Below are 12,196 nucleotides of genomic sequence, written 5' to 3'. Positions count from 1 at the left end.
CAGGAGAGGGTAGGGAGGGTGTCTCTAGCCTCTGTTTGTCAGAAGCTGGCAATGGGCAACAGGGGAGGGATCACTTGATGATTACATGTTCTGTTCATTCCCTCTAAGGCTTACTGGCCATTGTCTAAACACAAGAACACTGGATTACATGGACCTTTGGCCTGACTCAGTCTGGTTCTTCTTTTGCTATGTTCCCTGTGCATCACTTTAACAATTGGACCCATCTGTTAGAAAGAACAAACATTTTTCTCCTCTACTTACCCCTGTCTTCCCCAGTCTCTCTGATCCTGCCAGATCTACTAGGTTAATTTTTGAAGCAATGTATTTAGCATCTGACAAAATTCTGGAATGAGACTGAAAAAAATACAAATTATGTTAAACATCACAGACATTTCAGTTCTAAAGACCCCTAGATTTCTGAGCCTCCAGGAAACCTGTGAACGCACTTACCTCAATATAGATAGTGAATATGCAATGGGACCTGGAAGAATTTTTATTCAGCGTATGTTCACCTATTATTCTGTTGGTCTCACCCTGAAAATGAAGTCAAAATTGAGGACATTATTTTTACCTAAATTTGAAGGAATAAATATGAGAGGAAGTCTATGAAGTCTCAGTTAAATAAACCTTGTTTGTACCTTTAATAAGAGAAATAAGCATAATAAAATTGGTCATTTATCCATAGCCTCAGAAGTTCCGAATATCTGCATCTGAAGAAGTGAGTCTGTGCTCACGAAAGCTCATGCTCAAAACTTTTCTGTTAGTCTATAAGGTGCACAGGACCCTTCGTTGCTGTGCCTGTCATAGGCATTTCTAAAATAGCTCTCAAGGCACATTAAAAATATTCCACTCCATGAAGGCAGATAAGGGATCATTGCCTATCTGTCACACTGCGTCTCTGAACATTCCATATTATCTGAATTCCCACCCTTGAAGTTCAGGTTCTTAGTGTGAAAACGGGCAGAGCACCTTGAACCCTCAAAGAATTTGACCTTTTGAGGAACAGCCAGGCAAGACTCATTAGAAAACAGAGCATCTGTGCTTGCTTCAGCTCCCTGATAAGTACGAAGCAAAAGATCTCCCTTACATACAGACACCCAAGATTACTTACATGATAAAATGGGACTACAAGAAAATGCATCAGTCACTGAAAATGATGCTGCCGTGACCATTTGTCAGGACCGCAGTTCTGACATTGTCACAGTGGCAGCCTGGTGAGAAAGGAACTGAAGCATCAAGTTCTAGAGGTAGGGCGACCATATCTCCCTGTCCCAAATACGGGACAGGGAGATTGGAGGGAAGGGCAGCTCCTCACAGCTCCTCCAAGCCCTAGGAAGCTGGGAAGGAGATGGCAGCCACTCGCCTTCCCCGAGCCCTGGGCCACAGCAGCCCCCAGTGCTCCTGGGAGCCCCAAGGAAGCAGCAGGGACGGGGCAGCCGTGGCACTCCCCTGCTTTCCCTGAGCCCAAAGGAAGCTGCAGGGATGGGGCAGCTATGGCACTTCCTCCCGCTTCCCGAGCCCCAAGGAAGCTGCAGGGATGGGGTAGCCATAGCGCTTGCCCCACACTCCCCCGAGCCCCGAGGAAGCTGCAGGGATGGGGCAGGTATGGCTGCTGGCAGAAAGTACGGGACAGTGAGTCCCTTTTCTAAAATAAGTCAGGATGCCTTTTGGCATCCCAAATACAGGACTGTCCAGCCAAAAACCGGATGGATGGTCACCCTATCTAGAGGGCACCACTAAGTTTGTCTCCAAAGGGGGCTGGCCTGCCTGTCTCTCAAAATCTTGAGAGCTGGAGGAGTTCTGGCTTGCCTCATGGTCAGGAGTCGAGACCCAACACAGGAAGCCAGTGAAACTGGTATCTCTAGAGGAATGCTCTGATCCCAGTTCTACAGATGAGGAAACGGAAGCACCGAGATCAAAGGACTGATTTTTCAAAACTCAGCCTCCCCTTCTCGTACGCACAATTTACAGACACAAGTAACAGTGGATGCTGTTTAGATCATTTTGATGTCTAAATGCCTCATTATCTCCATACACTGCTCTCATACTTTTCCAGATTCTCAGATCCTATGGGCAGCCACCACACTAAATGACTCCTGTTCCAGGCATCAAGAGTGGTGGTTGCTAGTAACCCAGCTGACGACCCAGCCTGAGCTTTTACAGGACACCTGAACACCATTCTCACTAATTCAAATGGAAAAAAGAACAGGTTTTAAGGGCTTCAGTCAGTTATTAGTGAAATGTATTTCTAAGATATGGAGCTAAGTACTCAACTTCCTCTTGTCCAAGCTAAGGCCCCTGCGTGCAAAACTGGTGCAGATGTACCTGTGCCCCTAGTTTCACCTGACCAGCTGCCTGAGTTTCCCCTCCGTCTGAATGCCTAGCCATAAACATGCCACGAGAAGACCTATGTGCAGGAAGTGTCACTGGGAAGAGTCTTTGCATGGACGGAAGAGTGCTGATTCAAACAGGATTGCTGGCAAGCAATTTTCCAAAAGCAATGTCAACACAACTCCAACAGTGGTTCTCTTAATGAGGGTACCTTACAGACGATCCTTTGCAGTTTGCTTCAGTGGCTCATTGACTCCCTTATCATGCACAAGCGTGCTGAAACCAAGCCACCTTGCACTCCCAATCCTAGGGCTCGCGTCCCTTCGCAGAATTCAGACAGTGCTGAGAACTTAAGTTACAGCAGCCTCCCTGGCATGCCGTATGGGCCACAGTGCTGCCTGGAATCTCCACATCTCTGTGTACTGCAGCCCCCTCCTCAGTATACCCCTGCCACCTCCAACCGCACCCCAGCACAGCCCATACAACAGGACTTGCAAGGAGGTTCTCAGGTGGCAGCCTTGAGCTGTTGTGCACAGTATCTGTAGCAGGACAACCCTCCTTAGCAAGAACAAAGCATGAGGATCTCACCCCAAGAGTCACAACTTCCCATCTCCTACTCCAAACCCTAGATAACCCTCATGGCCCCAGCTAAATCTACATAACCATAGAATATAAGGATGAGAAATAATAGTGAGTCATTGTTGTCTGTTGTATCTTGCCTCAAAAAGGAGATTTAAAGCATCTTCCTCATGGTTGGCTGGATGGACAGATAAACCCTTCACAAAGACCCCTTGTGGGTACTCTACTACTGCCATCTGAGTGTCGCCAGACATGGAATGTGGCATGGTGTAGAGAAGGTCGAAGAGAGTCTCGTTATAGATTTCCAGGTAAGATATCCGGACAGTGATGGACTGATCAATGTGTTCTTCAGCTGCCCGGAAGACCTGCACAGATCAAATGCTTGTCAATGGCAGTGTGAGTTCACAACCAAAGTTATTAACTATTTGTGGATTTTCAAGATAGGACTCACTATAAATTGGTCAGCAAGTGTGTGGCAAACTCTCAGCTGGTTTGCAGCTGCTCTAATGAAATGTTTCCAATTATTATTCCAGTTTTGAAAGTATCATATCTTTAAAGGGACACTGTCCAGGATAGGAAGCCTAAAATGAGTGTTCTCTGTGTTCTCACTAAACAATTAATAAAGGACATTACATTTGCTGCCTGAATTGCTTTCTTCTAAAAGCGTGAACAGCACGTAACCTAACCCCAAGGAACACAACTAGTAAGAAATTATTCAGGCAGGACTTAAGCACAGTAGAACAATAAACTAAGGAAATCAGTCTTTGATGCAGGAATTAGAGGTTTTTTATGCTTGGAAAACACCTAGCACAGGAAGCTACTGGAAACAAATAATCTCTGTAAATGGGCATAAAATGTTTTATTGTAGGACATCTTCTAGCTTCATTTTTGTAAGTTGCATCAGCCCTACACTATGCTTTTCAGCTGTGCTTCTGTGAAACAGGCACACAAGAGCCTTCACCCAGCAGAATGCCCTTTTGAGAGGTTGAAAAAGTTGCAGATCATGACATCATGTTTATGTTGCAACAGGATGACATGTCAGCATGTCGCAATGCAATGTCCTCTTATTGCACTGAAATATCTACTCTCCCACAGCACAGGGTCACAGGGTTACAGGGAATATTCACAATGGAACTTCAAAGTGGAACATAATGTATTATTGTCTTATGAGTTCTTTAAGGATCATTTAATGTCCAACTCCTGTTAAGGTGATTGGAGATGACCTTATAGCTTATGTTTGTGGCAGTCAACAAATTTCTCAGGACTGGAAGGCCAACACATGATATGACAGTTGTACTAGTTCCAATTCAAATCTTCAATACCTGTTGTATAGCTCGGGGTATGATTCCTCTATGCTTGTAGTTTTCAGTTGCTCCTGTCATGGTGTACGTTTTACCAGCTCCTGTTTGTCCATAGCACATTATAGTGCCTAGAAAAATTTCAGAGCAAAAGAATACATTCAATAGAACTCATTGGCGTCTGTAACGTAACATCAAAAGGACCTCACCCTCACACAGGGAGCCCCGCTGTTTCTTAAAACAACACAAATATCAATTAAGAATTACCATTATAGCCATCCAGAGCTTGGGATACCAAGCCCCTAGCTACTGCATCATAAACTGAATCCTGTGAGGCATTGTGAAGAACACCATCCAGTTTAAAGGACCAATCAGTCTGCTTGTTATTTACAACTCCTTTCTTAATATCTCTCCTGATGTAAATATCTATGCTCTAAAAAGAGAGAGATGCAAAAGACAAAGATGAAAAATGCTGATGTGCTACAAGAGAGGTAGGGCCAAATTCAGCCCTGGTGTAACTGCAGCAGGGTTATTCTTCATTTCTGCTACTATAACTTATATTGGATTCTGGATCCATTATTGCCCTGATGCCTCTTGTCCCTTTACCTTGTTGTCCGGCCCATACTTGATCATGTCTTGAGGAAAATTAGTTGTTGGTTTGACTCGTACAAACGCACGTACTCTACGTTCTTTTGCACTCATTGCAACTGAAAGACAGGGAAAAGAGAAAATCAGATTTAAAAGTCACTACAGCATTCCCTAAAATACAGTTTAAAGGCTGTCTTTAGCAAAAGCCAGGCTGCAGTGTCATCATTTCTTAAAATAAGTTGTTTACAAATGTTAAGCTGTATTTTCTACTGTGGTTTATTAAGAGGAACTATAGTCACATTTCCAGTGTAAGCAGGGAATTTTTGTTAAAGTGCTGTTATAATCAGGAAAGTGAACATGTAAAAATAGATCATGCAAAAACCTCCTTACTCCTTACAATTTCTTCTTGTGCATCTAAGTCCTAGCTATTTACTGACTCAAACAAGCTTCACTTCCTGCTAGACCTGCAGAACTAAACAACTGCAGGAGAATGAGATGGATTCTATTCTGCCTCATGCATCATCAATGTAACTCTCAGCTAATGGCCAGATTCTGCTGTCTAATACAAATCTGGTATAAAACCATTGACATTGATGTAGTTGCTCCAGGTTTACAGCGGTGCCCATGAGTGTAGAATTTGGCCCTAGGTTCTGTCAGAAAAACTTTGATCACTGGCGAATTGAGAGGCATGGAGAGCTCAGCTTGATTTCAGATCTTAGAATAAGTATGTGGTACTGACAGGTGGAAAAAATATATTTTTCTCTGTAAACTGCACAAATCTGGAAGCAACTGAGAGAATATAAATGTAATGATCCAGCCAAGGTAATCAGCACAGTAACAGGAGTGGGGGAGTTAAATGTAGTAGTAGTTAAATGTAGTAGACCCCCGACTTACGCAGAGATTGCATTTCGGCGCAACCCCGCGTTACTCGGGGAAGTGCCGGTCAGATTCCCTGCTCCTGTCAGGGGCTGTGTCTACACGTGCACGCTACTTCAAAGTAGCGGCAATAACTTCGAAATAGCACCCGTCGCGGCTACACGCGTCGGGCGCTATTTCAAAGTTAACTTCGACGTTAGGCGGCGAGACGTCGAAGTCGCTAACCTCATGAGGGGATCGGAATAGCACCCTACTTCGACGTTCAACGTCGAAGTAGGGACCGTGTAGACGATCCATGTCCCGCAACGTCGAAATTGTGGGATCCTCCATGGCAGCCATCAGCTGGGGGGTTGAGAGACGCTGTCTCTCCAGCCCGTGCGGGGCTCTATGGTCACTGTGTGCAGCAGCCTTTAGCCCAGGGCTTCTGGCTGCTGCTGCTGCAGCGGGGGATTCATGCTGCATGCACAGGGTCTGCAACTCGTTGTCGGCTCTGTGGATCTTGTGCTGTTTAGTGCAAGTGTGTCTGGGAGGGGCCCTTTAAGGGAGCGGCTGGCTGTTGAGTCCGCCCTGTGACCCTGTCTGCAGCTGTGCCTGGCACCCTTATTTCGATGTGTGCTACTGTGGCGTGTAGACGTTCCCTCGCAGCGCCTATTTCGATGTGGTGCTGCGCAACATCGATGTTGAACATCAACGTTGCCAGCCCTGGAGGACATGTAGACGTTATTCATCGAAATAGCCTATTTCGATGTCGCCACATCGAAATAGGCTACTTCGATGTAGGCTTCACATGTAGACGTAGCCAGGAGGAGCAGCGTGACTTTCACCACCCCTTACAGGAATGGGGAAACCTGTCAGAGAGTCAAGTTCTCAGCTGCCGCCACTGACAGGAGCAGGGAGCTGGCACCTGGCTCTCAGCTGCCTGTCACTCACAGGAGTTGGGAAACTGACCAGCACAGCCTCGAGCCAGGTGCCAGCTCCCCGCCATTCAGAGTCACATTAACCTGAGATTTGCACAACCTGAGTGCACTTATCTTGGGATTCTACTGTACAGCAGCAAGACTTTAGCCGCAATCTAATGAAAATATTTACATCCAGGCCTCCTGACAAGGTGGGGCATTTCGAGAGGACCTGGAGCTCCAGCTGTGGCCACAGCTGAAATAGCAGTGGTGGCAGACATAGGTCTGGGGCCCTTTGAAATGCTGCAGAGCACTCTGTTGCCACAGAGCATGTGGCTCTGAGTGAGTGGGGGTGGAGGGCTGGCTGTCCTAAGCCCTCCCCTTGGCTCTGCCCCTTCCCAGATCAGGAACCGGGGGCCCCCTACCACCTTGCCCCCTAGGCCTGCTGCAGCCATCAGTGCTGCTGTTCATATCAGACATAAGGTATTGTGATCCATGGACAAAGGATGCTATGTTATTAATTTATTATTATTTCATTATAACACCCAGATTCTCTAATATACAGCATGGCCACATTGTAAGAAGAACTATACGGACAGAGAGATAAATACGGCTCTGCCCCGAAAGAGTCTGCCATTTAAGAGCCGCCTTAACTTGTGCCTCAACTATAGGTTGAACCTCTCTAATCCAGCACTCTCCGGACCTGACCAGTGCCAGACAAGACAGTTTGCCAGACCTCAGGAGGTCAATATTGTCTAGCAGCATTGCCAACACTTCCACTGCTTACTGGGCTTTGAGAAGACATATGGAGGTAAATTACAGCTAAATAGCACAGAACACTTAGAGCCAGGAGTGGTGGCTGTAAACAAACTTCATGAGACTACCGGAAACTGGTCACACCCATGATAAATGGTCATCTGGCTATCTAAAATCATGCCAGATTATGGATGTTGCCAGACAAGAGAATTCTGGACTAGAGAGGTTCAACCTGTAGAATGCCTACTATGGACATACAGCAACCAACACTAATTCAAAATAACTAGAAATGCTCTGGCCACACCTCCTCCTGCCCCTACTTATTCATAGACCATCCCAGAAACCCCTGAAGCAAGGGGGTTTTTACCTGCCGGGGCCTAGATAGCTTGAGGAGGCCATAACACAGTGGTGGATACTCCCTGTGGTGTTTGCAGGATAGCATATCAGTTTTCTAGAGTAATCACTTGTTTACCAGTCCCTCGGATCAAATGATCTGAGACAGAGTTCAGAAGGGATGACCTGAGACAAAGTTCAGAAGGGTGGCTGTGTTAGTTTGTATCCACAAAAAAGAGGAACCCTGTGGAAACTTAAAGACTAAAAAATATATTTGGGCATAAGGTTTCATGGGTAAAATCCACTTCATCAGATGCATACCTCTGTAGAACAAGGCTCTGCATTCCTTACATTGCTTTAGGTAGTTTATTATTCATCTGATTCATTTTAAAATGAATAATAAAATGCAGACATTTCTTTGTCTCCCGGTGACTTAAAAAGCACCTTTCTCATGTGGCCCTCAGTGTACTCTACATGCAGTCTGAATGGTTCAAGAAACACAACCTCTTGCATGGATGTGTATTCATTTCATACATTCATCCTCTTAAATTGTAACTACTGATGCCCTTAGTCACACAGAGAGGTAGCTATGTTTGTCTGTATCTTCACAAAACAAAAAAAGCGGTCCTGTAGCACTTTAAAGACTAAGAAAATAAGGTATTAGGTGATGAGCTTTCCTGGGGCAGACCCATTTCTTCAGATCTGGAAATAGATCTGGAAACAGATGCCCTTGTCATTTTCCTAGGCTCTTTGGTTTTGCTGTTCTACACCCTGGTTCTCTAACTCTAGAATTCAGTGATAGCTGGATGCAAATGCATTTCATGCACACCCCTAAAATGGAGGATATTTGGAAGTTCAAAATGTAGCTTCAATTGCCCCTTTGTGGGTGCAGCGAAGGACAACATTTCTTTCATTCAGGTGCCTCCTTAAAACTAGACCAGGCCCAAACTTGGAAGCCTGAAATCAAATTCAAGAGGGTTTCATGGAATAGGGTTCAGATCTGAATGAAATCTAAACACACCACTATAACAAGGGTTCCATACTGGATCCCCAAAAGGAAGGCAGGTGTGTGTACTGGTTCTGGGTTAAACGTGGCTGAATGGCATAATAAAGGTAATTTTGTGTCAGATTTTAGCTGAAGATGAAGAAAACCCCACAAGAATAGCTGACTTCAAGAATTTCAGTGACCCAGTCCAAATTCCAGTTCAGTGAGGATCTCAAACTCCTGGTATAATCCAGAACCTAACACCTCAAGATTTCTTTCTTTATCAATACTCCAGCATGGAAGGGTATTAAAACCTTTACATTGTATGACCATGGTCTGGTGGTATGTAAAGCATTGAATCTAATTCATATTGTTAGTCCAAGTTAGGGCACAATCCTGTGAGCTTGTAGATGCACAAAACTCCCACAGGTCTCAGTACCAGTTTCACCAGCTAAGGACTTGGGGGATTGGGCGCCAAGACTGGAAAATTCTCACCACCCCATCAGACTCATATACTTACCAACTAATACAGATAATGGCTTGTGGAGATGAAACAGACACCCATGAATATTCAGGCCTGCAGTTTCTCTGTTATTATTCTAAAATAGATTTAGTGCTAGTGAAGGACTGATGACACTCGAGAGTGAAGTCCTCTCTCTAGCCAAAGAACAAGTACAGTGCAGGTAGAGGGACGATCATCTTTCACTGTGCCCTAGGCATGGGCTTCTACCTTGACAAGAATGTTGTGAGGGCAGGCACACTATTTTGTTAAAGCTGCAGAAAGGAACCAGGTAGGAAGAGGGAGCCAGGGAAGGTTCTAAGCAGAAGCTCAAAGACGAAACAGAGAGAGGGAGAGCACAGCCTTGGGGCTAATACAATATTCCTTATACTACTACTATGAACAAGTTCCTTGCTTGGTGTTAGAAGAAAGTGACTCCTGTGATTCTTTGTGTAAGAATGATAGTTCAGCCTCCATGGCCCAGTCAGGCATTGGCCTTTCTTATGTGACTGCAACAAGGATGCTAATTAGCGTCAGTTGTGGTGGCTGCTTTTGTGAGATGGGCACCTATCCACTGGATTGAGATCCACCAAGGTCATCCCAAACAGGCCACCAACAGCCATCCAACTTTACCAGCAATCACGCAAACCAGTCACCTAGAAATGGAAGACTCCATAGCCCCTTCCCAATCTCGAAGCCATGCAGTCAGTCACATTTGTAAATGCCTGGGATACTGTTAGAGGGAGTACGCTGACATGTGGTTGTGATGATAGGGATGGCAGGAGGATCACTAGGATGTGGGTACAGCGATAGAGGTGATGCAGGAGCCATGGGACAGCTGGGACTCTGGGATGGAGACAGAAATTGTACAGGGATGAGGACATGGAGACAAGGGAGTAATAGCAATAGGAAATAGCAAATGGGGCATTGGGAAAAGGATGGTGAGATCCAGCAAGTGAGGCTGGAAGATGTGAGGATGGTTTTCATACAGAGACAGTGTGATGCCTAGACACTGGCATGGGGATGGCCAGGATGAGGGGACAAAGCCAGAGGGATAGGGAGGGGGCTGGGTGATGGGGAGGGGAGATGGGGGTAGGGAGGGGAGGAGGCTGTGCGATGGGGAGGGGAGATGGGGGTAGGGAAGGGGAGGGGGCTGTGCGATGGGGAGGGGAGATGGGGGTAGGGACGGGAGGGGGCTGTGTGATGGGGAGGGGAGATGGGGGTAGGGACGGGAGGGGGCTGTGTGATGGGGAGGGGAGGGGGTAGGGACGGGAGGGGGCTGTGTGATGGGAGATGGGGGTAGGGAGAGGAGGGGGCTGTGCTATGGGGATGGGAGATGGGGGTAGGGAGGGGAGGGGGCTGTGCAATGGGAGGGGAGATGGGGTAGGGAGGGGAGGGGGCTGTGCGATGGGGATGGGAGATGGGGGTAGGGTGGGGAGGGGGCTGTGCGATGGGGGGGTAGGGAGGGGAGGGGACTATGCGATGGGGATGGGAGATGGGGGTAGGGAGGGGAGGGGGCTGTGCGATGGGGGGGTAGGGAGGGGAGGGGACTGTGTGATGGGGATGGGAGATGGGGGTAGGGAGGGGAGGAGGCTGTGCGATGGGGATGGGAGATGGGGGTAGGTTGGGGAGGGGGCTGTGTGATGGTGGGGTAGGGAGGGGAGGGGACTGTGCGATGGGGATGGGAGATGGGGGTAGGGAGGGGAGGGGGCTGTGCAATGGGGGGTAGGGAGGGGAGGGGGCTGTGCAATGGGGATGGGAGATGGGAGTAGGGAGGGGAGGGGGCTGTGCTATGTGGAGGGGAGATGGGGGTAGGGTGGGGAGGGCGCTGTGCAATGGGGGGTAGGGAGGGGAGGGCGCTGTGCGATGGGAGGGGAGGGAGGGGAGGGGGCTGTGCGATGGGGATGGGAGATGAGGTAGGGTGGGGAGGGGGCTGTGCAATGGGGGGTAGGGAGGGGAGGGGGCTGTGCAATGGGGATGGGAGATGGGGGTAGGGAGGGGAGGGGCTGTGCAATGGGGGGTAGGGAGGGGAGGGGGCTGTGCGATGGGAGGGGAGGGCGCTGTGCGATGGGAGGGGAGATGGGGGTAGGGAGGGGAGGGGGCTGTGCAATGGGGGGTAGGGAGGGGAGGGGACTGTGCGATGGGGATGGGAGATGGGGGTAGGGTGGGGAGGGGGCTGTGCGATGGGGGGGTAGGGAGGGGAGGGGACTGTGCGATGGGGAGGGGAGATGGGAGTAGGGAGGGGTGGGGGCTGTGCGATGGGGGGTAGGGAGGGGAGGGGACTGTGCGATGGGGAGGGGAGATGGGAGTAGGGAGGGGTGGGGGCTGTGCGATGGGGAGGTAGGGAGGGGAGGGGACTGTGTGATGGGGATGGGAGATGGGAGTAGGGAGGGGAGGGGACTGTGCGATGGGGAGGGGAGATGGGAGTAGGGAGGGGTGGGGGCTGTGCGATGGGGGGTAGGGAGGGGAGGGGACTGTGCGATGGGGAGGGGAGATGGGAGTAGGGAGGGGTGGGGGCTGTGCGATCGGAGGGGAGGGTGGGGAGGGCGCTTTGCGATGAGAGGGGAGGGCGCTGTGCGATGGGGGGGGAGGGGCAGGGGATGGGAGATGGGGGTAGGGAGGGGAGGGGGCTGTGCGATGGGAGGGGAGCGGGAGTAGGGAAGGGGAGGGGGCCGTAAAATGGGGAGGGGAGATGGGAGTAGGGAGGGGAGGGCGCTTTGCGATGAGAGGGGAGGGCGCTGTGCGATGGGGGGGTAGGGAGGGGAGGGGAGGGGGAGTAGGGAAGGGGAGGGGCAGGGGATGAGAGATGGGGGTAGGGAGGGGGCTATGCGATGGGGAGGTGAGGAGGGTCCCTGCAGCCCCGGCTGGGGGCCGGGGGACGCGGCACTGACCGGGGTGGCCGCTCTTCCCGCTGCCGCCTGCTCCGGTCGCTGCCCGTCCCCAAGCGCCGCAGGCACCGGGGCGAAGCGGAGACAGGTCGGGGGGGGGGTTACACACCGTTACCATGACTACCGTCACTTCCTGTCGCGTCCGGAAGTGCTGCGAGAGAATGCGG

General features: G+C 49.4%; 1 protein-coding gene across 1 annotated transcript in view; it reads right to left on the bottom strand.

The window, feature by feature from the left end:
• KIF9 (kinesin family member 9) overlaps nt 1-12,101 on the bottom strand; it is a 42,498-nt gene extending 30,397 nt beyond the window's left edge. Inside the window, exons 1-8 of the mRNA XM_074986349.1 lie at nt 12,033-12,101; nt 9,163-9,181; nt 4,815-4,915; nt 4,476-4,641; nt 4,233-4,339; nt 3,051-3,275; nt 451-534; nt 262-354 (exon numbers count right to left, since the gene is read on the bottom strand). Coding sequence (XP_074842450.1) covers nt 262-354; nt 451-534; nt 3,051-3,275; nt 4,233-4,339; nt 4,476-4,641; nt 4,815-4,910 — 771 coding nt within the window. The 5' untranslated portion in view covers nt 4,911-4,915; nt 9,163-9,181; nt 12,033-12,101. The remainder of the gene's footprint in view (nt 1-261; nt 355-450; nt 535-3,050; nt 3,276-4,232; nt 4,340-4,475; nt 4,642-4,814; nt 4,916-9,162; nt 9,182-12,032) is intronic.
• Between the last annotated feature and the right edge of the window lie 95 nt (nt 12,102-12,196).

Source organism: Carettochelys insculpta, chromosome 2, assembly GCF_033958435.1.
Source record: "Carettochelys insculpta isolate YL-2023 chromosome 2, ASM3395843v1, whole genome shotgun sequence".
NCBI lineage: Eukaryota > Metazoa > Chordata > Testudines > Carettochelyidae > Carettochelys > Carettochelys insculpta.
Note: the sequence above shows the minus strand (reverse complement) of the source record. Positions and strands in the feature narration are given on the sequence as shown.